This window comes from Lethenteron reissneri, chromosome 23 (assembly GCF_015708825.2).
Source record: "Lethenteron reissneri isolate LAM-NWPU_2019-01 chromosome 23, ASM1570882v1, whole genome shotgun sequence".
NCBI lineage: Eukaryota > Metazoa > Chordata > Hyperoartia > Petromyzontiformes > Petromyzontidae > Lethenteron > Lethenteron reissneri.
Window position 1 is genome coordinate 963,722 of NC_083801.1, and position 26,617 is coordinate 990,338.

The 26,617-nt window shown below is 41.6% G+C and overlaps 1 protein-coding gene across 1 annotated transcript in view; it reads left to right on the forward strand.

Moving 5' to 3' along the window:
• The window catches only part of LOC133345815 (E3 ubiquitin-protein ligase rnf213-alpha-like), a 131,570-nt gene that overhangs the window by 51,144 nt on the left and 53,809 nt on the right, over positions 1 to 26,617 (forward strand). The window contains 14 exon segments of the mRNA XM_061556815.1: positions 312 to 497; positions 1,766 to 1,909; positions 2,809 to 3,413; positions 5,838 to 6,003; positions 6,360 to 6,577; positions 8,250 to 8,390; positions 9,099 to 9,296; positions 10,539 to 12,051; positions 12,285 to 12,478; positions 12,980 to 13,129; positions 16,086 to 19,763; positions 20,113 to 20,249; positions 24,706 to 24,798; positions 25,263 to 25,381. Of these exon segments, the coding sequence (XP_061412799.1) occupies positions 312 to 497; positions 1,766 to 1,909; positions 2,809 to 3,413; positions 5,838 to 6,003; positions 6,360 to 6,577; positions 8,250 to 8,390; positions 9,099 to 9,296; positions 10,539 to 12,051; positions 12,285 to 12,478; positions 12,980 to 13,129; positions 16,086 to 19,763; positions 20,113 to 20,249; positions 24,706 to 24,798; positions 25,263 to 25,381 (7,542 nt within the window).

Below are 26,617 nucleotides of genomic sequence, written 5' to 3' on the forward strand. Positions count from 1 at the left end.
TTACCAGTGAGTAACATGCGGGTAGTTGTTCAACTTTGGAAAATTTGGACTGATGCCGGCACACAAAGACCTACTCTTGCGTATGACCCCACGGGGATTTGTACATCCGCTGTGGAACAGACAGTACTTGTTAATACACCTGCAGTGATAATCAGGGCCACTGCTATATTTGAACCATGAGCCTCTGCAACAAGTGATAACCGAGGTTGTAAGAGCTGCACATTCATAAATGTACTTACTTACATTACGGTAGTTCCTTATGGGTTTTTGTGTCAAGTTTTGCTCATCATCTCCATTTTTCTCTTGTGCAGGAAGCAACACGAAGCTACATGAAACAATGACTGACCAAGCTCAAATCCACATTGGCATAGCTCAGTCTGTACTTGACACACTAATTCATGAGCTCATTGATGGGTCTGTCGTGTATAAGATCCTTCATCTGGCCATCAAGCACAAGGAAAAACTTTTGGAATGCTTCAATGCTATCAATAACAACGGTAAGGAATTTGAATATGTCTTAACTATTTCCCTGTTACCACAAATTCAATATGTACCTTGAAAATATATCTAACTATGCAGGGGTCCGCATCGTAGTGATGACAATTACAGCTGCCCTGTAAATATAGTTATCAATGTACAAAATATGTATTTCATAATCAAGTGTATCACCATTTTGTCTCCAGACAATGGGGTAGGAGATCTGCGGGCACAGTCGTGGGTTTTCTTTAATAGGCCCCGAGTTCAAGCTTCTCACACTGCACAATTCAACTAGCAATGACCCCTATGGTTCTCTGGGCATCGTGTGGATTCTATCCGATGTACAGTAAGTTCTCGTTTAATGCGGTAGATGCGATCCTGAAAAGTGCCGCATTAAACAAAAAACGTGTTATGTGAAAATAATTTCCCTATAAATAATGTAATGATAAAGTTTGGCTAGATACAATGTACTACGCACACGATGTGAGATGACGCAACAAATATCTGAGGGTATGCTGCCGCGTGACTATCATTCGGCGTACTCTATCATTGTACTGCTCAGCCTTGCAGCTCAAGAAGTTCACTGTCGACCGCTCAGGTACCACGTTATAATGGTGCACATTCTGCGTTTTAACAGACGTGTTCTGCAATATAACGGTGCACGTTCCGCGTGATAACATTGCATGTTCCACGTTGTGCAAAGCGTTCCCTAATGGAAGAACCTCGTTAATGCAAAAAAACGCATTGTGTGGACACCGCGCATTAAGTAAGGACTTGCGGTATGGGCTAACAGTTGAAACCCCCAATGCAAATATGAACAAATAAAACATATTTTTATGCATTTCCATTGTTGGGCTAGACCAACAACGGGAATGCTGTGGTAAGCTTACCCCTGGGGATATGCCTGACATCGCTCGGGGGTCGGCGGTGGTCACATTGGGTATGGTCACGTGGGGTTAATAAGCAGTGTTACTGTATGTGTGTACATTAGCAATTCTGAAGGAACATACTTATTATTAAGTGTAAACTAAATGTCTTAGCTCTTACTTAATATGTAAATGTAACTATAACTATAATTAAGTGCTTTCTTTTAATTATATAATGAAACCTAAACCCTGTATGCTGGTAGGGGTACACTTGTTGATAGGTTTGGTAAAGCTGATATAATACGAGGTTTCGGACCTCAATAGTTTGATTAAAGTATCAAAATTTACATTGAACTGGATCCCATGTTCCAGTGATTTCCTTGGTTTTTGAAAATTAAATAATCTTTTGTTTTGCTTTGCAGATTCCAAGACAACAAAGGTCACACGGACAGACCTTGAGATGGTGTTGGGCTGGCGGCAAAGTGAGATTGACGAATTTAAATTTCAGAGAATCCTCGTCAATGAGCTGCTCTCAAGATGTGAGCTTGTCAAGAACAATATGAATGGTGGGCGATGCAGGAAACTTTCTTTTTTATGTTTAAATATTTATATTTCAGAGGTGTTGACAAGCCATTAGCATTTCTAGGTCCAAGCTTTAGAAAATTCACATTGGTTCAGTCAGTGTTCTTTAGTCAGTGATTGTATACAGGGGAGTTAAAAAAAAAATTAAAACAGGTTAATGTGTTTTGGCTAAATAAGGTATTCGAGTACAGCAAACCCTTCCCACTCGTGGGTTTAGCTATTACGGTTTTTTGGTTTCATGCCCAATTTATTGAGATATGATGCTGCCGTGGAAGAATCTTGTCTCCCAAGCGGCCCATTGCGGGTCCCAGGCCACTCGGTGTTCACAACTGCCAGTGAGGAGGCATTGGGGTTCAGCCACATTATTTTTCTTCCTCTAGTGTACAGTACTATACATGAATGCGTGTACATGTAGTATTGTGCACTACGTACTTTTTAGCATGCTGTACATTTACTGTGCAAGTTATATTTAACATTGTAAAATATATTTATCATATTTTACATTCAAAATACTTCCTGTTTAATGTTTGGGTTGATGTAGGGTAACATATATCAAAAGGAGGGGTTGGTGTCATATTACAAACCGTGAACCAAACCATAATTTTCCCATATGCCTTTGAGTTTACGGATCACGGATTTGACGATTGCAGTCGTTTTCAAGAACGTAACCCACGTGATGGGCAAGGGTTTGCTGTACAATGTGTATAAGGTTCAGTAAAAGTGTTAATTCCACTTAAAATTATAAATATATTACAAATATTTCACTTGAAGAAGAGGGACTATAATAGGCTTGTAGAGGAAATGGAGATAATTGCACAAAATTTGATCAAAAGTAAACCATCTTACAAAATATGTAATAAGTGTGTTTTTCTTTTATAAACAGATGACTATAAAAATCTACAAAATAATTATGAAGAGAGTCTAAAAGCTGATTCAAAACCTATCAAAACCCTCTGGCTTGCCAGAGTATTGGGCAAAGAAGAGATGCTGGGTCAACCATTACTTTTTCTCGAAACGGAACAACAGGAAATGGCCAAACAACTTCTCAAACTGAAGGGATCTTTTCTTTTTTCTGAATCGTGGAAGAACCGGATGAGACACATGACAGACTCCAGGAAGCTTTACAGTTTGTCAGCCTTTTCTCTGGCCCATGTGTTTGAAGAAATATGGAAACCATCTTATAGCAGCCTTGAGACGCTCTACAATGATGTAAAACATGGCACAATCAGCCTTGGTGAAGTTCACAAAAAATTCAGAAACAACAGTGAAGAATGCTTAAAGAAAGAGTTTTATATTATTGCCCCTGCATTGGACAGGCCTGACTGTTCAAATAAAGATATGGCTGTCTGGATAGAAGAGAGACTTACCCAGATACGCCACTACAGGCAAATCAGCGAGGCTGCAAGATCAGCAAAAGCTGTCTCAGAAATAGTGGACTGCCTTGGACTGACGGGAGATTTCCGGCTTCTCAGAGAGTTGTCACATCACGTAAGTAACCATGAATATTTCAAAGTCCATCGCATGCATTGGGTTGAAAGAGTACTATGGCTGGTTAATATATTTAATAAAAGGACACTCAACCTGAGAGAGGTCTGGTACAAATTAAGTATGGATTTGTTTTGATTGCATGTGATCTGAATGATCGTTTGGAAGGAAAGCAATAGGTTAATTTGGTGTGGATCATATATGAATCATGTAAGCAAATTAATCTATTAAGGAGCGCAAAGTGCAATTAATTTAACTTTCACTTTTAACCACAGAAAATAGTATATTTATGATTGCTTATGAAAGGTAACACCACTGCGACTACATTATTAAAGGTCAGTAATATTAATTTCAAAACTATTGAAAACTAAAATTTTCTCGAAAGTTTGTTCAGATATGATCTGATCAGATGATAAGGAAATCGGCATATGATCTGAATACAATTCATCTCATCCAATGCCCACGACCTATTTGACCAAACCTGATTGGGACCGATTACATTTCTCATCCGATCCAATCCCTATTCAATGTGTTCTAACATCTGTACAAAACAATCTATGTGTACCTGATTTTATACTTATGTAGTATCATTGATTCGGAGACGAGGTTTGTAGGAGGCACCTTTTATTTAGAACATTTACAGTCTCGCCTGCACACTCTCTACAGTCGCTTAGCCTCGCCTATACACAACACTAGCCGTCTAACACTGACGGCGCTGATTGAGACGGCCAACAACTATCTGGCAGCGCAATATCAAGCAAAGACGGCAGCGACGACGACGATGAAACGAAAGCAACGACGAGACGAATCCAATCCCAGAACCGGCAGCCTCAAGCTCCCGCTCTCTGCTCCTTTTATCCTACCAGCGCGGCCTGGCTCCACCCTGCCCACGTCTCCCTTCTCGGACCCACTAGCAGGTTCCAGGGGCTTCCAGATGGGGTCCTCTGTGACCCTTGCCCTAGTTCCTCCACCCTGCCAACACACCCATGCACACGCTCACCGGCGTGTGTACTGTCTGTCCACCACAGTTGCCGCTGTCCACCAGCTGGCGCTATTACACTACACTTATTTTAACAACCCTTCAAAGCATCATTACTTATCCGAGTTGTCATTCATAAAAACGTATGATATTGATTTGATGGTATTGATTCCATGGTGTAACTGATATCTTACTAATACTACTAATTCTTTCAGTAAAGTCACGTAGATAGGAAAATAAAATAGATCACGACGTTTCGATGGCAACAACAAGCAATCGTCTTCAGGTGCGAGAGAGAAGCATGCCGTCGTGACGAGGCATTATATAGATGTGGGAGAGGGAGGGGAGGCCATAACTGGCGAGAGGGTGGGGGTGAAATTCAGAGGGCTTAGGTGAAAGAGAGAAAAGGAAAAGGAAGCTCAGATATCAGACTTAACAAAATTTTGAAATGTAATGAAACTCAGAGAGTCGGTTAACACAATAGTTAATACTTTACCTGGTTGATCACGTCCTTCCAAAGATTGCAAAAATTTGCATCCATCTTCTCGGTTGAAGTCATATCTTAGTTGTGTGGAAATCCTCCCCTTAGAGGCTGTTCAATCTTGATTTGAAGCTTTTGTGACTGCAGGAATCATACACACACAAAACCGAGAGACACACACACAAAGAGGCACACAGAGAGAGAGAGAGACACACAACAACATCACAGCCAGTTATAGTCTGCTACAAAAACGAGAGCCACCGCCACATCGAGAGAAAGGGGCAACATTGGCTTTGTTAGTGAGACATTTAGCCCGTTAATGTAAAGACATTTAACTTGGTAATGTGAATTGGTAATGTAACTCAGAGAGTCAGAAATAACTACTGACAATGGCAGGTAGGACAATGATTGCTCAATTTGTACCCATTTTCTCAGTTTAAGTGTGTCTGTGTTTATATATCTGGATGGCTTCATAAACAAATCTTTGATGGTAGCCCGAAGGTTTTGCAGAGTACTTTGGTCTCGGAAAAAAACAATGTCGTGTGAGCCCACAGTGTTCTAGCAGTGAACAGCTATGGCAGAGGTATTGGTTCTGCCGTGTTTCAAATCTGCCTTGTGTTCGCGAACACGGTCTGAGATATGTCGTTTCGTTTTCCCAATGTAACTGCTACTGCAGACACAACTTAGTTTGTAGACACCAGGGTATTGCATGTCAGAAAATATATGCTATCATGGTCCGCATGCAATGATTGATCGTCGTTAAATTGAGAAAGGGACCTTTGCTATCTATTTCTATTATCTTAAGTTAGAGATTTCCACATATGCTTTGCACATCATAACTACATTACTTTACATAGAGTAAACAAAGTATATTTTGGCTAGATTTTGGGCAATTATAAGCAATGTATAGTTTTTTTCCTGATGCCTATCAATGTATGGTATGTTCACAAACTATAATGTCTTGCAGGATCAGGAAACATTCAGAAAAAATCCTCTCAATTCCATAAATGAAGATCTTGTTAAAACGAAAGACATTCTAAAAGGACTCAATAATAATTTACAGCAAAGTTCGGATGCTTTCTGCAAATGCAGTGAAAAACTATTTATCACATGGATTAAAGAGACTGTAAAGAGTAAGTTTCGGACACAATGAACAATCCTTGAATAGACTAAGAGCACCAATTTTGGGGAACAAATATATATTTTATACTCATATAGAAAATACACTTTTGAGCTGCATTGAAATCTACAGGTTTGTCCAGTTGTCTTGTGACCCACAATTAATTGACCCCTAAATGTTGTGCCTTTGCATATTCGTTTCTGTTCTATAGTAAGTTTTAGAGAATTATATTGTGGTCACATTAACATCTGGACCACCCTCAAATAGGAATAAAGCCAATGCATGAATTCCCCAAAAAAACAACGTTTTCCTTTTGTAATTGTGCAGATGGTATTTGCTGAACATTTATTCTAAATATTAACGTTGCAGATGTTAAGGAATTGAAAGTCTTTGTTGACTTGGCTTCCATTTCGGCTGGTGAAAATGACATGGACATTGACAAGGTGAAGATCTTCCACGATGCCGTGCTGGGTTATGCACCCTTGCTGTACGAACTTGAGGCAGATGTGGGCATTGATGAGCTCCTGCAGGCCCTCCAGCAGCTGCAGGCCACAATGGATACCGATTGCAATATTCCCCGAAAGCTGGTGAGTCTAAACTTTCTTTATAAGTTACGTGATTTTTAAACCCCACTATCTCTGTATTTATCTTGTGTTACAATGCTAACAGATGAGATGCAGGGTACTGTACTTCAATATATTTTTTTATCAGCCCTTCCTTATAGCACTGTGCCCGGCGTTTAATCAAACCTCAAACGAGGAAGAAACGTTGCGTATGCATGATTTCGTTAGTGATTTCCAACATGACTTTATCTTGGAATTATTGTATTGTTATTAAGGTGTATTACTTTCTGCGCTATGGTTCATAAACAGCCATGCATAAAATATATAGAACAAACATTGAAAAGTACCCAAGGAAGCATGAGGAGATGCTCTCTTGGAATTGTATTGAGAATCAGTTACTAAGACGTGGATTAGAGAATATACTCAGGTTAGTGACATTCAAAACTGTTCATCAAAATGAGTGGGGCTTGGGCTTGACAGATCACAACAAGGGATGATGGCCGGTGGTTAAGAAGGACCAGGTGGCAGCCAAGGCAGGCAATGTCCCTGAGAGGACATCCTCCGAAGAGATGGATCGATTTAATTAGCTTGTATCCAGGTGCTTGGTGGATTGTTTCATAGCAGTCTGTGGGGGATGGTGGAGGCCTGAGGTGGCATTTATACAGTAGTGGATTGATCAAGGTTGATCATGATAAATAATGTTTCATCAGGTGACGTCACATGGCACATGACGTCACACGGCAAGCAGGTGTCTCCAAGTGGGGAGCGGGAAACAGAAACAGGCAAATGTTGGCCATCACGGGATTGGCTCAAATGTAAAAATATCATAGATATTCCTCCTATGTATCTGTAATGCACACATCCCACTGATTAACAGCTTTGTGCAATGCATCTGCATTTTAGTTGTAACTATTATTACCCTTGTTTTCCAAAGAAAGCCTCACTGAGCCTCATGACCTTTTCAGGAGGGTCCCTCCAAGTTTTTGCAGTAGGGGGTGATGGTTTCTGCGTGTAATCCCAACTGAATAGCAGAAAATTTGGACCATCGCACTAGCACACAATGGCCTTCTCGTTTCGACTGACATCAGGGAATCTTTCATGTCTGCGGTGAAGCAGCCGGTGAATATGTTAAGGTTAATACACCTGCAATAATAACCAGGAAAGCCTGCCGGATTCTTACCATGAAGCTCTGCAACAAGTGGATGAGCACGAACGTGGTACTGCTATGCCATGTCCCTACCCCTAATGTCAGTACTACATTTGGAACTTACGTTTATTTTTAAACCCACCGTTTAGAAAAAAAGTTTAATATGTGAAAGAACACTTGTAAAATGATAAGTGCTTTTTAACGGTGTTCTTCCTGAGAGGTTTTTCGGTTAGATCAATTCGAGCACGACGTTTCGCCAGCATGATCATGCGATAACTGTCGCCTGATGATGCTAGTTGTAATTCCTGGCGAAACGTCGTACTCCAATTGTACATTTTGTGGGTTTACTCTCCAACACATTGGTGTGCTGTACTAGTAATGAATTGGCATATTTTGTTTCCGTGACAAACCTGACTAATTGGCTGTGTTGGGTGGTGATGGCTTTAACGACACATTTATATTTACGCAATCTCACCCAAACACCTCTATTAGGGATAATTTTGGTCGCGAAAGCCTGCATGTTAAACTGGTGTTCTTCCTGCTTTACAGATTGATTCTTGTGCAAATAAAGAGTGGCTGCAAGCTGTCCATGAGGCCCATGGTTCAGTGGAGAGGTCATCCTTTGTGCAGGCGAAAACCATCAACCAGAAGGGCATCTTTCACATTGAACACTGTTCTGAGCAGGGGAAGGTACCCTATGCATTTCATAAACCTCATTTTCATCTGCATGGGTGCAGTGGGAAATGCTCTCACAATGTTAAACATTAATAATGTGTTAAGGAACTAAATACACAGATATTATCCTTCTCAATGCTGCTGAACTGAGCCATTTGTAAAAGAGCACCATTGCCTCTAAGTATCTGCCAGTTCAACACTGGTTTAAACAAGGCTGACTGCTGATGAGATTTCGTACAAAAAACTGGCCCAGAGTTTGTTTTTGTTGATGTGCTAAACAAATACTTAGAATGTTTTATGTAAAGGACAGGTATATAAAGGAGACGTTCTCCTTGTTTTTTTTTCTGATGTTTTTCACATTTATCCTAATAGTTATATATGTTTCAAGGTCAAAACATAAGAATTAAATAACAATTGTGTCAAGTCTAGGTAGAAAGTTTGAAGATTACATGACAAAAACATATTTCTTGGAAATGTTACATTTAAGTTACAACTTGTGTAAATACATTTCATGTTAATAATGTACTGAAAGTTTAATTATATTGAACTTATCGCTGTGTGTCGTCGTATACCATTGGATATCATGGGAATTTTGCTGAGTAACTGAACTCTAATCCAACATTTTGTTGATTCTAGGGGTGAGAAACAATAGACGCTTCAAATTGTTCATTATCGTAACGTTTTCCCGTGAACATATTTCACTTGCATTATATTTCCCCACAGCTTACACTGAAGTCCATAGTCAGGCTGAAATGTGTCCAGGACAACGAATGCAACCATGATGGGACAGGCAGTGATAGGGAACAGGATGAGGTGATGAGGACGTACAGCCTCGAGAATTTGGAGGAACTTCAGAACAAGCTGATGCTCATTGCTGGCAAGGCAGAGCAAGGCAAGGAGGAGGTGGACCGCTTCCTCGAGGTAAAGATCCCGTGCTCAGCGAAGCATTCATTCTGTGTCCCACGGTTATTTTTAACAACGAACCATGCTGAAGCATGCCAAGCCTCGATTAACTCGTGTTCACCAAATGCTTTTTTGCAATAACGCGGTTCCTCCATTAGGAAACATTTTTCGCACAACGCGGAACGCGCTCCGTTATAATACAGAACGTGCACCGTTATGGATGCGGTTTCTGATTGGTGGACGACAATCTTTCTTAAACTGCGTGGCTGAGTGGTATGATACGGTATGCGGAATTATACAGTAATACAGCGGCGTGCCCTCAGTTATTAAACCTGCGATCTCACTGCATGTGCATGGTACATCATATCTCGCCAAACTTTGTCATTACATTATTTATGGGGAAATTGTTTTCGCTAAATGCATTTTTCACTTAACGCGGGACTTTTCAGGAACCGCATCTACGCATGAGGACTTATTGTAATAATTTTACACAACTTTTATTGTCGTTTGCCCCTTTTCACATAATTTTTTAATCATCAGCTACATTCTATTAACTGTTGGATGAAAGCCTTCCCATGTCATTGGCATCTCTCAATACTGTGATGCCAGAAACCATCTCGCTTCTGCTTATGCGCTGATCTCATCACTCCATCTCTGTGGTGGTCATCTTCTCGGGAGTGTTCCTTCCTGGGGTTGCCAATCCTCAATTAGTCTTGTCCATCAGCTATAATCCCTTATAATCCCTTATGTGTCCTGCTCAAGCCCACTTACCTTTCTTAGCAGTTAACAAGATGTGTACAATTTGTGTTTGCTGTCATATCCATGGGTTGCTCTGTCTCTCAGTGTTATTCCCAGCGTGCATTTCCCCGTGATTCTTTATTTACTTTTAAGATTCTTTGCATATTTTTGCGAGTTTCTGAACCATGTCATGACAGGTAATATGCATCGGTTGAAAAATGTATTCTTTAGGCACAATGGTATTTTGCATTTCATTATAAAATTACATTTTCCAAAAGCACTCCACCCTGCTCTTGCTCTTTATTTCATAATTCTGATCCTGGTCTGCCTTCACCAAACTGGGAGCAAGTGGAGGGATTTTAGTATTGGGGGAATGTGGTCAAATTTAAGGGTTCAGGTGAAAATGCATTTTGGTTTAATGCTAAATAAGTACAATATTATTAAACAGACTTATGCAGATTTTACGGAATTCTTAACTGCAAATTTTCCTCATGAACTTTTCATTCTGTTTTTTGTCTGCAGTTGTTTGATGGCGTTACTCGTCTGGGCAAGGCATACATTCAACTGTACAATGCTGGAAATGTGTTGTTTAGAGGTTGGAACGCCCTGGTATATTGCGATCCAAATCGGAAAGTTAGTGTGGACGTGGACTTCCCAGCACTGGGTCTAAATGTGCAAGGATTCCGTCCGGTGATTGGTGAGCTGAAGGACCTATGTAGGGGCATGGAGGGCTGTCTGGATCAGTGGCAGCAGTATACAAACCAGAAGAGGACAGAGTTCAGCCACCTAAACTGGTACACTTCAGAGCAACTGGTTTCACTGTGCTCCAAGCTTGCTGATTTACTCAAGACACAGCAGTCGGACCCACAAAGTCTCACCATGCTCTCCTTCATCAAGTCAGAGTGCACGGGTGACCATGTAACTCTTGCATTAAAGAGAGCGATTGATTTAATCCGCAAGAAAGAAAGTGAACAAACAGAGAAAACTCTCACCCAGCCACCATCAGAAGAAGTCATTGAGGAAAACACCCGAAAGGAGGAAGACATGAAGGATAAAGCTGAACAGATTAAACAGTTATTGAAGAATCTCACAGAGCAAGGGATACCTGAGAAACATGCAAAAGCAGCGATCCAGCACTGTGGAGCAGTAGATGAGACTGTCCTGCTTGGTTTCGTATTTGCCAATTCGATGGATGATAATTCTACTGTCAACACACTCTGTCAGGAATTTGATGATACTTGGCATAATCCACAGCTGCATCACACATCACTAAACGATGTTCCCCACCCATCATTTTATGATGTGGATGTGAAGTTCTCAACATTGAAGCGCAAAACCCAAGAGGAGTTTGAGCAAATGCTTGACTGGAAATCTGTGGGATGTGAGCAGAAAGTAAAACTTATTTGGAATATCTATGAAAAAAACCTGTCTAACTTGATATGTGAAGAGTATTTGAGTTTAGATATTTTAGGGACAGCACTTGACTTTCTCATGGAAATGGAAACAACGAGGATCCAAAGGGAAATTCCACAAGGATTCCTGATAGGAAAACCAAACCTCATTGTTTGCCCAGAAGCTGAGATATACACTCACATTCTTCACTTCTACATTCTTTCCAAGAATCAGCCACTTCCAAGTTATGATGAAGTCCTAATCTGCTCACCAGAAACAATGGCGGAGGAATGCGAGATATTCTTGAGGAGAGTAATGGCAAAGGACGTACACAAGAGCAAGATATATTGCCTCGCAAACGCAGACCAGCTCACCTATGCGGTTGCTGCCAAGTTCCTGGCGTGCTTCAATAGTTTGGAAAACACGGCCGACTACAAGTTGGCTATATTTTGTAGCTCTGAGCGAGAACACAGCCACCTTCCCACAACATTTGACAGCTTCAGGATCAGCACCACTCTGTCATTCACAGACAGCGATTTCAAAGCTTATCTTAAGTCTCATTGTATTGTTCCACAAGGAACGGCTAGTGTTTTTCCAGATAGGCGCAACATCAGCCTGGTGTCATCCAAGCGTGCTGGAGTAGGTAAGGCTTTAAATGACCTGAGCTCACACTATTATATTTTACAACCAAAGCGCTCAGCTTTACGCATTACCATCTATAAAACCGGGAAAATTAATCAAAGGGTTGCCCAAATCTCAGCCTTTACTAAATGGTTGAACTGGTCAGAAATAAAGTAATCAACAAGGTTCGTAATGGTTGCAATCAGCTTTAATTGCATCTGCTAATTTTAAGTGTTGCTTGTGTTTCGTTTACAGGGAAGTCATTATTTGTGCAAAAATTGGTAAAACATTCTGAGGACTTGCTAAACAACCCAAACATGGATTATGTAACTGTACGACTCATGGACTCCAAGATTGATGAGACATTTCTTGTGGAGACATTTTTGACACGCCAGGACAATCCGTCAGACTGTACTCCCCGTGTTTTCCACGTCGATGTCACACCAGGGGTGAGGAATCCAAACACAATTTGGGCCACACGTGTCTCCATATCCACGTTTGTGTTTTGTTACTGTGTTCACATTCCGATTTTGCAGACATGGAAATTATCTCTGCTAGCCATACACCTCATGTTGCTGCACATTCAGTAGTGCTTTCAAGGGACTGTTAAAGTAACAAATGCCACATTGATAGAAATTGTATAATACAGAAGTCGGTGTAAATATGACATGAATCTTGACTTAAAGCTTTCATGAGTGCAGGAATTAATATTCTTTGGGTCTTTCGGTAAAGCCACGTAGATGTGGCTTTACCAAAAGACCCAAAGAATATGACATGAATGTTAAAGACATAGGTATAAAATGTGTTACATTATTTTCTATACTTGCGGTGGATGTTGATGTGAATTTTCAGTTTGAATTACCGGAGGGATGAACATAGTTGCTGAGTTTTGCATCAGATCAATGTGAACAGCATCGATGCTGACCCAATACGCCCCCTCTTCTCAACAGGTGAAGAAGGGATTTGACACGCTGTTAATGCGTCTCTTCGTTTTGGGACATCTGCAATCTATGGATGGCCGAGTGTGGAGATGCAAGAAGTCTGATGTCTACGTTGTAGAGTACCTGGACTGGCATCCAACCAAAGAATTGGTAGACCAGGTGGGTTTAATAAAAATTATACCATGAGGGATGCTCTTTGCTGTTACAATAACAGATCTAGCCGATCTCCTTTTCTTTACTTCACTTCCACTGGAAACATCTCTCTCACCTGCTGTGCATCTCTATTGGCAATGTTTCTCTACTTGTTCTATTTTTGTGCTATCAAACACAGCAGCACCCCCTGAAACACTTAACACAGAGGGAATCACACAGCTACCGTAGTAGACATTTGAATCATTTAACAGTTGCGCCCGTGCTCTATTTAGTGGGAATTGTTTTTACTATAAATTACATAAATTCAATCATTACACTGCTATTCAACCAACAACGAGAACCGTGTGTGTTGTAATATTTTTATTGCAAATAATAACAAAAATAATGTTTTAAATGTATGGCGTTTTCGCATTTTCTTTCTCATTTTAATCAAACTGTCTCAATATTTCTTTTTTTTTAAATCCAATTCAAGAAGGTTTGATTCACATGTACATAGCAATGGCCAACTTCAAAAGGTGTTCCTGTCGATACACAGAGACTCTTAGCACCCTCTGCTTCTTCACTGGTGGGATCAGAGGTTCTTGGGCTGAGGGTTTGTTTGTGTGCGACAGGCAGGAGGGTATGTCTTTGACCATACGTCGCCATGCTGTTCAGTGCGGGTTGCCAAAGATGTAAAGCTGAAGAGGGAATGCACCACAGCCACACAAGCCACTCCCCACATGCAGTTCACAGTTCTGTACTATAATACTTACTACAATACTATAATAATAATAATAATAAAAGACTACTGCAGTCGCACATGCAATCACTGTGCCATAAATACAACTAACACTGAAGAGACACTTCCATACTAGATGAACAATGTAACTGCACAAAGTACAAATACAGGTAATATACTCCAATCACAACCAATATAAATACTATGACAATTAACTATAACTCGTATAAAAAATACTATGTATAAACATATAATGACAATTTACTACAGCTGCATTGCAACCACAACTTTCCACAGCAACAACCACAATTACCACACCGATAACCCACCACAACTACGATTCCCACAACAATCAATCACCACTGAAAAAAAAACGATTGACAATTTACTGCAAACTCTCTGGTTCTTTCGGTAAAGTCACGTAGATAGAAAACAATTAAATAAACACGACGTTGCGGTTGCAAACCAAGCGTCCGTCATGAGGTGAGAAAATGATCTGCTGTTGTGGCTTTATATAGGCACAGGAGGGGGGGGGGGGAGTTTTGTAGAGTCGTGGCTGCAGGAGTTCACGGGGGGAGAGGGGGGAGGGTTTGTTCGATGTTAAGGCACTGCCGTACCAACACTTCACCTGAAATGGTACTTTATACAAACAGAATGAAGGTACCCCATTGGGCTCTTCCCTATCACCAGTGGTCGCGAATATTTTCATGGAGAAATTTGTGACAGATGCCATCCAGACATCCACCCGACGTCCTTCCTTGTGGAAGAGATACGTAGATGACACGTTCGTGATCTGGCCACATGGCCTGACGGCATTATAACAATTTCTCAACCACATCAGTTCTATACACCCATCTATCAAATTCACCATGGAAGTGAAAAATTATGGTAAGCTACCATTCCTGGATGTTTTGATCGAGAAGAGACCTGATGGCTCGTTGGGACACTGTCTATAGAAAAGCCACCCACACGGATTCCTATCCAGAGCCTGACTCCCACCACCATCCAGCCCAGAAGAATTTCCTAATCAAAACACTACACCATTGGGGTTCGTTACATCTCCGACTAGCACCACCTAGCCAGTGAGCTTGAGCACGTACGCCAGGCTTTCAGGAGGAATGGATATTCTGACCGCACAATCTGCAAAGCTGCATCCCCAACCATAGGTAGAGAACCATCTGAGGAGCTAATTAAAACCATCACCTTACCATACATAGCAGGGGTTACCAAAAGGATTTCCAAAATCTTGAACAAACAAAAGATCCAAGTTCGGTTCAATTACAGTACACAAAATCCGTGATTTGATCCCATCAGTAAAGGATGCGATTCCGGACATGCAATGTCCTGGTATCTATAAGCTGAGTTGTGTCTGCGGCAGCAGTTACATTGGTGAAACGAAGCGACATGTCTCAGACCGGGTTTGCGAACACAAAGCGGATTTTAACACGGTAGAACCAACACCTCGGCGGTGGCGGATCATTGTTTCAACGCTGTGGGCACACGTGACATTGTTTTTTCCAAGACCAAGGTGCTCTGAAAACCCTCAGGCTACCATCAGATATTTGTTCATGAAGCCATCCAGATATACAAACACAGACAAAACTTTAATCAAGAAGATGGATTCAGATTGAGCAATCATTGGAAGGACGTGATAAACCACAAAGTTTTAACTGCTGTGATTTTCACTCACCCACCCATGCCGTTTTAGTTTTTTGTTTGTTTTCGGTTACGAATTCAAGCTCATTGACATAATTTTTCCAGCTCCACTCGACCCTGCATGCCACAAACCCTCCCCCCTCTCCCCGTGAACTCCTGCAGCTACGACTCTACAAAACTCCCCCCCCCCCTTCCCCCCCTCCCGTGCCTATATAAAGCCACAACAGCAGATCATTTTCTCACCTGATGACGGATGCTTGGTTTGCGACCGAAACGTCGTGTTTCGTTTATAATTTTTTCTACCTACGTGACTTTACCTAAATAACCAGAGAATATGGATTCCTGCAGTCACAAAAGCTTCAAATCAAGACTGAATTTACTGCAACAACAATTCTATCACCACCATAACTATTGTATGTTATTGCTAGTAAACTGGATGAAAAAAACAAAAGTAGCTTTTAAAATGAAGGTGATATTCATAACAATGCTTGTGAAAAATGTTAATTCAGGTGGTAATTTAGTTATAAGGCAAGAAGGGGAGGTGTTGTATTGTCATTAAAAAAACACCATGTATGTCTCTCTTTGCAGAGGAAGCAGAGAGGCCCTATCCTACTGACCCACGTCTTGCCAACTGTGACCTGCATCTCTCCCCTGGAGGTGCTGCAGCTATACAGAGAAAAAACTCCAGAGAGGTTTGATCTTCCGTTGATGGACAAAGATTTGTTTGAACACGAGGTTTACCAACGGCCGTTGCAATACCTCAGGAGATTTACAGACGGAGCAAATCTTGACGCTTTTCAATTTAATTTGGGGAGAGTGGAAGAAACCCCCATGCAATGTCTTGAAATTCTGCTGCACTACTGTGGTGTGTCAGACCCATCATGGGCTGAGCTTCAAAACTTTGCCCGCTTTCTAAACGTGCAGTTGCAAGACAGCGAGACGTCTGTGTACTGCAATGCAAACATCGTAGGAGACACCCTAGTTGGCTTCAAACATTTCATTGTGAAATTTATGACAATCATGGCGAAAGACTTTGCCACACCATCTTTGGAACTGTCAGATGAAAGTGCTCGGTTACATAATAACCGCATGGAGGATGTGTTAGAAACACTCGAAACGTACAGCATCCGGAAACGATGGGAAAGCCAACCCCATCCTTACGTCTTTTTCAATGCTGATCATACATCCATGACGTTCTTAGGTTTTCACATCAATGCAACATGTGATGCTGTGGACCCAAGTACATCTAATGTGTTGCTGAAAGCTGTTATGACTAAACAGCTTCATGTTGGCCTCAAACTCCAAAGAGTGCCATTCAACATTAATTTTGACAATTTGCCCAGACTGGAGAAGCTAGTAAGGCTCTGCCGGGTATTTGGAATTGAATATCCAGAGGACCCTGATGAAAACTATGAGTTGACTACCGACAACGTCATGAAGATGTTAGCCATTCACATGCGGTTCCGAAGTGGGATCCCCGTGATCATCATGGGGGAGACTGGTTGTGGAAAAACAAAGCTCATCCGCTACATGTGTGACCTGCAGAAGTCGGGCCGAGAAGCTGAGAATATGATATTGGTGAAAGTGCACGGTGGTGTGACACCCCACTTCATCTATAAAAAGATACAGGATGCTGAAGAGCTTGCCATACAGAATGAAGAATTAGACATGGACACTGTCCTCTTTTTTGACGAAGCCAATACCACAGAGGCCATTTACGCAATCAAGGAGGCTTTGTGCGATTCGACAGTGGAAGGCCGGGCCATACGCACGCAGAGACTCAAGATCATTGCCGCGTGTAACCCTTACAGGAAGCACACAGATCAAATGATAGATCGACTGGAGGCTGCTGGGCTCGGTTACAGAATACGAGCAGAGGATACGGAGGAGAGGATGGGGAAAATACCCTTGCGGCAGTTGGTGTACCGGGTGCAGCCCCTGCCCCCCAGCATGCTGCCCTTTGTCTGGGATTTTGGCCAATTGAGCAACCTGGCTGAGCAGCTGTACATAAAGCAGATTGTACAGAGACACTCGCGCACAGGAAATATCCCCACAGAGAGCACTCAGCGGATCTCTGCTGTCCTCTCCGCCTCCCAGGAGTACTTGAGGACTTGTGCCGACGAGTGCAGCTTTGTGAGCCTCCGTGATGTGGAGCGCTGCTTGAAGGTGCTGGCTTGGTTCTACGAGCAACGAGACACGCTCTTCCAGCAAATGGAACAAATAAAAAGTGCTAAGGGTGAAGAATTTGTAGAAGAGAGAGTGGAATCAGAGGATGAAGAGGTTGAAGAGGAGGATCAGGCTGAAATTGAGTTGGAAGAAGAACAGGAGGAGGATGAAGAAGAAGAGGAGGAGGAAGAAGAGGAGGAGGAGAAAGAGGAGGAGGAAGCTGATGCTGACTGTCGTGTTGATGATGTCACCAGGGCACTCATCCTCGCGCTTGGTGTCTGTTACCACGCAAGTTTGGAAAAACGTCAAAAATACAGGAAAGCAATTGCACCGTTTTTCAATTGCTCTGCCAAAGAAATCTTGAATGAGATCATACTTTGCCAGGATGTATTTTTGAAAAGTATTGATTTGGAGTCAACAATAGCAAAGAATGCAGCTCTAAAGGAAAATGTGTTCATGATGGTTGTGTGCGTGGAGCAAAGAATTCCCCTCTTTCTTGTTGGCAAGCCTGGAAGCTCCAAGTCCCTCGCAAAAACTATTGTTGCGGATGCCATGCAAGGAAAGTCTGCACGCAGTGACCTCTTCAGAGGATACAAGCAGCTGCATTTGGTTTCCTTTCAGTGTAGCCCCCACTCCTCATCAGAAGGTATCATATCCACATTCAGGCAGTCTGCACACTTCCAACAGAACCAAAATTTCCAAGAGTATGTGTCGGTGGTCGTGCTGGATGAGGTGGGCCTGGCTGAGGACTCGCCACAGATGCCTCTCAAGGCTCTCCATCCGCTGCTCGAAGACGGTTGTGTCGATGAAGAGAAACCAGAGCAGTATAAAAAGGTCGGCTTCATTGGCATCTCCAACTGGGCTCTGGATCCAGCGAAGATGAACAGGGGGATCCTCGTGTTCCGTGGTGTCCCCGATGAGAAAGAGCTCATTAAAAGTGCCCGGGGAATTTGCTCATCTGATCCAGTCATCTCTGATATAATAGAAATTCTCTTTTCAGGATTGGCCAAAGCTTACCTGAGTATTTGCAAGGCACAGGAAAAAGAGTTTTTTGGACTGAGAGACTATTACAGCCTTGTGAAGATGCTTTTTGCGTTTTCCAAAGAATCAAATGAATTTCCATCTCCAGAAGAGTTGCTTGAAGCAATACTCCGTAACTTTGGAGGGCACGCAGATATGGATGCAATTTGGTTCTTCAAAGATCATTTAGCTGAGGTGGCGTTCGAATATGATACAGCATGCATCAGCTCATTAAAATTTATAAAAGAAAATATTAAAAAGGGTGATGAATGTAAAGAGTCAAGATATTTGCTTCTTCTCACAAGCAACAGTGCAGCTCTGAATATTCTCAACACAATTGGGAATCTAGACATGGAAGACACCATTTACATCTACGGTTCTAGCTTCCCGAAAGATCAGGAGTACACCCAAGTATGTCGCAACATTAACAAAATCAAAGTTTGCATGGAGACAGGCAAGACCGTCATCCTCCTTAATATTCAGAACCTGTATGAGAGCCTTTATGATGCTTTGAATCAGTACTACGTGTACCTCGGGGGAAACCGATATGTTGACCTTGGCTTGGGGTCACACAGGGTGAAGTGCAGGGTGCAGAAAAAATTCCGACTGATTGTCATCGAGGAAAAGGCCGTTGTTTATGAGAAATTTCCAGTTCCTTTGATAAACCGTCTGGAGAAACACTGTCTGGAGATGAACACAATCCTGGAACCTGAGCAGAGAGCTCTCACCAAGCAGTTGCAGGATTGGGCAAGAGACTTCGCCTCTGGCTCGCAGCAGAATTTCAGTGCTGCTGATGTGTTCATCGGGTACCACGAAGATGCATGTGCCTCAATTGTAGTGCAACAATGCGAACGTCTTCGCAGTGACATGGATGAAAGCGAATTCCTATCGCATGCCAAAGAGGTGCTTTTACAGTGCGCCACACCTGATGCGGTCCTGAGACATACATCAGGAGCGGCCGGAGGAGCAAGGAAGGTCATTGATTTGTACTTTGAGAAACAGAAACACCGCAGCCTGCTGGAGCTGCTTCGCTACTGCCTACAAGATGTGCACATAGCCTCCAATGGAATCCATCTGGAGGTGAGATTCCAGTTACTTCTGCAGAAAATGTAAATTTGGTACTCTATGAAGTTAGATGTAATCACTGTGGTCAGTGAAATAATATTGGAATTCTTCACTGTATTATTCCCACATAAAGTGGTACATTTCACGTAACTCTGTTACTCGCTAGAGTGCCCTTCTCACTAGAGTATGAGTGCCCTGGACCTGAAGTTTGTCAAAAAAGTAAATTTTAGTTAAAAGCCATTTATTAGCTAATAGTTTATCTCATAATAATTACACAAGACATATTACATTAATATAACATATTTTCTCCTGATTTCTAGTTTATGGCAGATGTTCATTACAAATATGCGTTTAATGTTCACAGATTTCTACTCACTCAAAGCTGCTGAGCCAATTGGATGCTGACAATATAGGAAACGACCTTAAGTTTGAAAAGGAAACTGTTTGCTTGCTAACTCTCCAGCAATTTGAAACCGAGCAAGAATTTTGTCAAGAGCTCAGGTATGCATTCTTCAATTTAATTACTTTGCAAAAGTTATTTATAGTCACCTGTATTTATTTAAATAAGGGATGGGGAAGTATTTTCCACACATTTTCCAATCTTTTTTTTTACAAAGAAACATTTTGTTTCATTGCACTCTGTTGTAGTTATAGTTAAATGTTAGTTTTACTCCCTTTACAGCATGAAAAATATATTCCTTAAAGGTGACAGCTATTTTAACACCACACAGAAAATTAACATCACTTCCCATAAACAATTGAAAGGGTTTTGTGTGAGGGTATCTGGTGCTGTCTTCAGGTTAGTGCTATATTTAGTTTCGTCTGCTCTTGGTTACATTTCTCTGTCTCTCATTCGGAGATTTTTCCATGTTTTGAATGGGCTCCTATCGACCCCTGGGGAAGATATTTCTGACAAAATAAAACTACATCTGATTTGTATTGTGTGTGTCAAAGCTTCTGCTTTGCAGCAGAAATAAAATTGTTACTTTAAAATGCAATTTAAATCTCAGTGTACCATCGGAAGTCGGGTCATGAAACAAATATGTATTATGATCTCTCAGAGCAGTGCAACCCTCTGTGTTAGAGAATGGCCAATAGAAGCATTTAAATGGAGCCAATGAAGCACAACAAACTAAAGTGTTGTTTGCTTTGTGGTCTTCATTGTTCAACATAATTGCTTTGATTAAGTGTGTTTAAAAAAAAAAACCTGTGTAAGGGTTAAGATGGAATGATTTATTGCTGATGGCTGCCGGCGATTCGCCCTTGAAAGCTTTGTAGGTCATTGGGCTTTACTCCGTTAATACAATTCTGATCCTTCTAAATGCACCCAATAGGCACATATGTACAGTACTTCATCATCTTACTAGCGGGAAGTACCCGGCGTTGCCCGGGCAAAAAATACACACACATCGACTTACACACACACAGACATTGACCCACACACACAAACACATCGAGCCATACACACACACACACACATCGACTCACACACACACACATATTGACTAACACACACACACATGGAATTACACACACATATTGGAACTTTGAGAGCACGTTGGCAGCAAATGGGTAACTTAGAACGCCATCAGGGTGGTATCTTGTGGAGCCAGGGCCTGTTGTTGGTCATTTTCTTCGGTGAAGTAGATGCGTTGACCATTTTCGAGTTGAAATAGCAAATGGACGACTGTGGGGGAACGCTCACGGATGGGGGAGCCCATAATTATCCAAATGGCCTAATTGCTGCTGATGTATCTTCCTTGGACAAAAAGTTTAAGCTCATTTTGCCTCTCTTTTTGTAAGGCAAAGACAGGCATGTAAGAGCCGTTGTTGATGTATTTTCAAACATATTTGATAGCTTGCACAGAATTGCAGAATTCCACATTAATGTGGGGCTCGAAATCTTGCAAAGAAGAGGGCAGTAGGGAACGATCCACTGGTTGTCAACCTTCATTCCAGAGTTAGTGGCAGGTCTGAGCGTTGTTTCAAATCTACCATGCTCAGTATTTCTGCGACGATATAGAGGATAGCCATCAGGGCCTGACTGAGTGTCTTTAAAGAAGTTGCGTGAATACCTGTTGGTACACCTGCGGTCTTGCATACATGGCGAATTTGGATTGAACTGCCCACATGGGCCATGGACCATTTGCCTGTAGGCCACATCAAATAGGGCAGGGTCTTGATGGGGGTCAGGTAGCTGAGCACTGACAAATGTGTCAATGTTACTTGCATGCATTTTTTCTGTCATCCATAGCAAAATGTGAGCATGAGGAAGAGCACGTTTTTTGCCACTCAATGGTGTGCAAGTTACATGCTGTCTTTCCAAAGACTCCGCCTTCCTTAGTCGTAATAAGCCTCATGAGTTCATCAACTTTGAGGTTGAAGACCCTTGCAATGATGTCATGTCTGTCTATTGCCTTTTGGTTTCGATAAAGCTCAACTTGGATGTCCTTCCATTTAGGATAGCAAGTGAAGGTGATAAAGAGATGAGGCCTGCCATATTGCCTGATGTATGTCATGGCATCCTGAGTCTTCTCATGCATGTATATTGGTGCACCTGTGAAGGATGAAGGCAAAATAACTAATCTGCCCACATTCTGAGTGTTCGCATGTACGTCAGCATTGATAGTGTGCCTGAGATGAGCATAATGTTCTATACGCAGGCGTTTTTGATGAAGTTGAATGTAAAGAAGGCGCTCACTCTCAATTTTGGCATACTCATCGAAAACATACTTAGTTGAAGAGGTTGGCACACCGTAATATGTGGTTTCCTCCTTTGTCCATGAGCATGAAGGAATAGAAGTCTTTAGAGGAGATTGTTTTGTGAGGATGTCTTTGTCATGTAGATTTGATAATTTGAGGGTCATATGCTCTGCTTGTCTCAGGAAATCGTTTGATGGTGTTGTCTTGGTATCGAAGCACAATGTCTCATACCGGCTGTGGTGGTACCTGCTTTCACTACAGCAGTGCATACTGACTGTGGTGGTACCTGCTATGATTACAGCAATGCATTCTGACTGGTGGCACCTGCTATGATTACAGCAGTGCATACTGACTGTGCTGGTACCTGCTATGATTATAGCAGTACATACTGACTTGGTGGTACCTGCTATGATTACAGCAGTGCATACTGTGGTGGTACCTGCTATGATTACAGCAGTGCATACTGACTGTGGTGGTATCTGCTATCACTACAGTAGTACATGCTGACTCTAGCAGTATTTATCGACTCTATAGTACAAAGTACTCACCTGACAGAGTGGCGTGGTGAGGCCTAGTCCCGTGCAGAGCCTCCGGCCTTGCCTAGATTGTCCAATTACTGGCGAAACGTCGTACTTGGATTGTAAATGTTGTGGCTTGGCTCTCCAACACACTGGTGTGCTGTACGAGTGACGAATTGGCATGTTCTGTTTACATAACAACCCTTACTAGCTGGCTGTGACGGGTGGCGGCTGGTTTTAGCAACACATTTATATATTTACGCGATATAACCCAAAAACCTCTTATGGATGATATTGGTCATGAAAGCCTACGTGTTAAATTAACTGGAGTTAAAACACCATAATTCATTTTCTGATTGCAGCTGTTCTACTAATTGGTAAACATTGTCACAATTAATTTGGTTGTTACCGTATTACAGAAAAATATACTGCACATGAACACCAGGATCATGCCCCATTCACCACACGTTTTCTCAAAAAATTGCGCTTACATAGGTTACATCATTTTTAATAGTCTCCTTACATATTGAAACTCACTCATACTTTGCATTATTATTATTGAACAATCTTGATTTGAAGCTTTCGTGACTGCAGGAATCCATACTCTTTGGTTTTTTCGGTAAAGTCATGTAGGTAGAAAAATAATAGATCACGACGATTCGATCACAACGCAATCAATCGTCATCAGGCGGAAGAAAGAGGAGGGAAGCTGCTGATGCAGGCTGCTTTTAAAGGTTAGAGATGGGCGTAGCCCTAGAGTCATAAACGAAGTGAGAAATTTGCATGTAAATTTACTGTGTAAATGTGGTTAGCATGTCAATGTAAGCACGCAGCACGCCGTCACATCGAGGACTGCATGTTAATGTAAGATCGGAAAAAGCTCGGAAAGAACCACAGCCACATCGGAGCAAGCAAACGACGGTGGCTGTGTTAGTGAATGGAACTCAGAGAGTCGCAAATAACTGCTGATATAGGCAGGAAGGAAGGGAACATCACGTCAGTTATGACCTAAACTGATTAATAACGTCCTTCCAATGATTGCTCAGTTTATACCCATCTTCTTGGCTGAAATTGTGTCTGTGTTTATATATCTGGATGGCTTCATGAACGAATCTTTGATGGTAGCCCGAAGGTTTGCAGAGTACTTTGGTCTCGGAAAAAATAATGTTGTGTGAGCCCACCGCGTTCAAGCAGTGATCAGCCGTTGATGACTGGGGCTACGTCCATCTCTAACCTTTAAAAGCAGCCTGCATCAGCAGCTTCCCTGCTCTTTCTTCCGCCTGATGACGATTGCTTGCGTTGCGATCAAAACGTCATGATCTATTATTTTTTTGACCTACGTGACTTTCCCGAAAGAACCAAATAGTATTATTGAACACTTGTTTTCCCAGCAAAGCCTCACTGAGCCTTAACTCACTTTCAGGAGGGTCCTGGGGGCGATGTCTAAAGGCGATGTGTGCCTTAACACGTTTGATGCATGCATTTGTGTGAATGATTGGTCAAGTATAAGGTTTGCCTCACTGAAGGCCTCTGTCTGTGTTTTGGCCATTGAAACTCGGCATTGCATTTGCTTAACCTGCATACATATATGTACCACAGGTCTCCTGGTTAATATAGAAATTATATTTTAGCACAGTTGGCTATGAGAACTAGAGTTTCAAAATCCAAAGATATGTGTATTACATTCTGGATGTAAAATATGTTATAATTGTCACATATTGTGATCTTTTATGTAGTAATTTCTTCAAAAAAAAGGGACGGAAGTTGCTCCTGCTGCAGTACATCTTTGATGACCCTCATATCAGCCCCAGGCTCATCTCCTGTGCCAAGTGGGTTCACTGCATCGCATATTTTAGCATTTTAAATTAAAGAACCAAAGAGCATTTTAAATTAGTTCCTGCAATGTATTTTTTTTAACTTGCCAGTAAGGGTGTGACAATGTTATCTTATATTTGGATTGATATTGATTCTTAAGCTTTGCGATACATGTAGAAAATGATACGTGTTATTAAAATGCGTTATGTGTAATGAGTTTATGCAACACCTTCAGTCACTGGAGGCACTATTCACCACAATGTTAAAACAATGATTCTTGAATATAATCGCAGCTATGAATTGTAACAATTTGTTGAATAGTGAAGGGGGTGAATAGTTACACCCGTTTCTCAGATTGCATTATGGCATAGTCTGTTATGTAAAAGTCTTATTTAAAGCATGGTTAGTTTGCGAACTGTTAATGTTTTTCAATGCATTATGAAATACCTTGGATGCATTTTTTGCGGACTCTTGGCAGGTACTGCATCTTGAATCAGAAATTGGAGGACAGTGTTGAGAGGAGCGAGCTCTTTGTGGCGTTCATCACTAAAGTGCCACGAGTTCGTAAAGGCTGTGGATACATCGGCTTTAATGGAGGTCAGCCATGGGAATGCGAATCCCAGTTTACCACAGTAATCCACAACACTCACCCCACTGATTTTTCGATCTCTGAGAAACTGTCGTGAGTGTTTTTTTTTGTAGGCAGGAAGACACAGTAATTTCACAGAATGGAAACAGTGGATGTATGTGAACTGACTTGGCCTTGTCTCTTTAAAATGGTCATTCAGCTCAGTGGCATAACAATTTACTTAAACTGAATGCTATTTTCTTATAATAAAGTTGGTCTTATTTTACTTCAAGTGCAAAGCTGCTGCACGTAATATCACAAGTGTTCCTGGAATGTTGTTAATTAATATCAGCCGCGGCGAAGTTGGTTTGTTAAATTGCAGGACAATGAGGAATGGTGACAAGGTGTGGAGGCCTTCATCCAGCAGTGAATAGATAATGGCTGATGGTGATAATGAATATATGCTTGGGACTTGCATTCACTCTGTATGACCAGTTTCACCACTCTAAAGTAAATGGAATTTAACATTTATGTCTGTGGAATTATATTTGATTGGTCTGATTGAGAGTAAAAATAAAGTAATGAAAAAATAAATACAGTGGTACCTCGGTATACGTCGTTAATTAGTTCCAGAAGGTAGGACTTATACCGAAAATGACGTATACCAAACGAATTTTTTCCATAAGAAATAATGGGAAAGGAAATAATCCGTTCCAGACTATAAGAAATTATATTTTTCTGGCATATTATACATTAATGGGGTTGTATAAAATAATTTAGACACTACTTATTACTAAAATGCATACATAAACTAAAATAAATGCATAAATAAATAAAAATAAATTGAAATATAGCAAGGGTTGTGCACTGAACGAGATCTACTGTACAGGCAGAATGAGGAGCGGCGCTTTGTTTCAGTCGTGAAAGGGGTATACGCAGGTACGCGGTGACTCATCCCGACCCATACAAGTTCTAGCAAGCGCGTGGTATCCCAAGCAAGACGTCGTATCCCAAGACATTTTTTCTTGTCAAAACACGACGTCTACCAAATTCGACATATTTCAAAGTGGTCGTATACCGAGGTATGACTGTATAGCCAACCATTCCCTTTTGCGGGTTTAGCTATTGTGGTTTTGCGGCAGAGTGCCCTTCTCGACCCATCGCGGTTGACCGCGAGATTTCTGTACGCGTCGTAACTCCGCTGCTGCGGAAGAACACACGTGGTGCCGTGTTATCTCCATCTTGTCTCCCAAGCGGCCCACCGC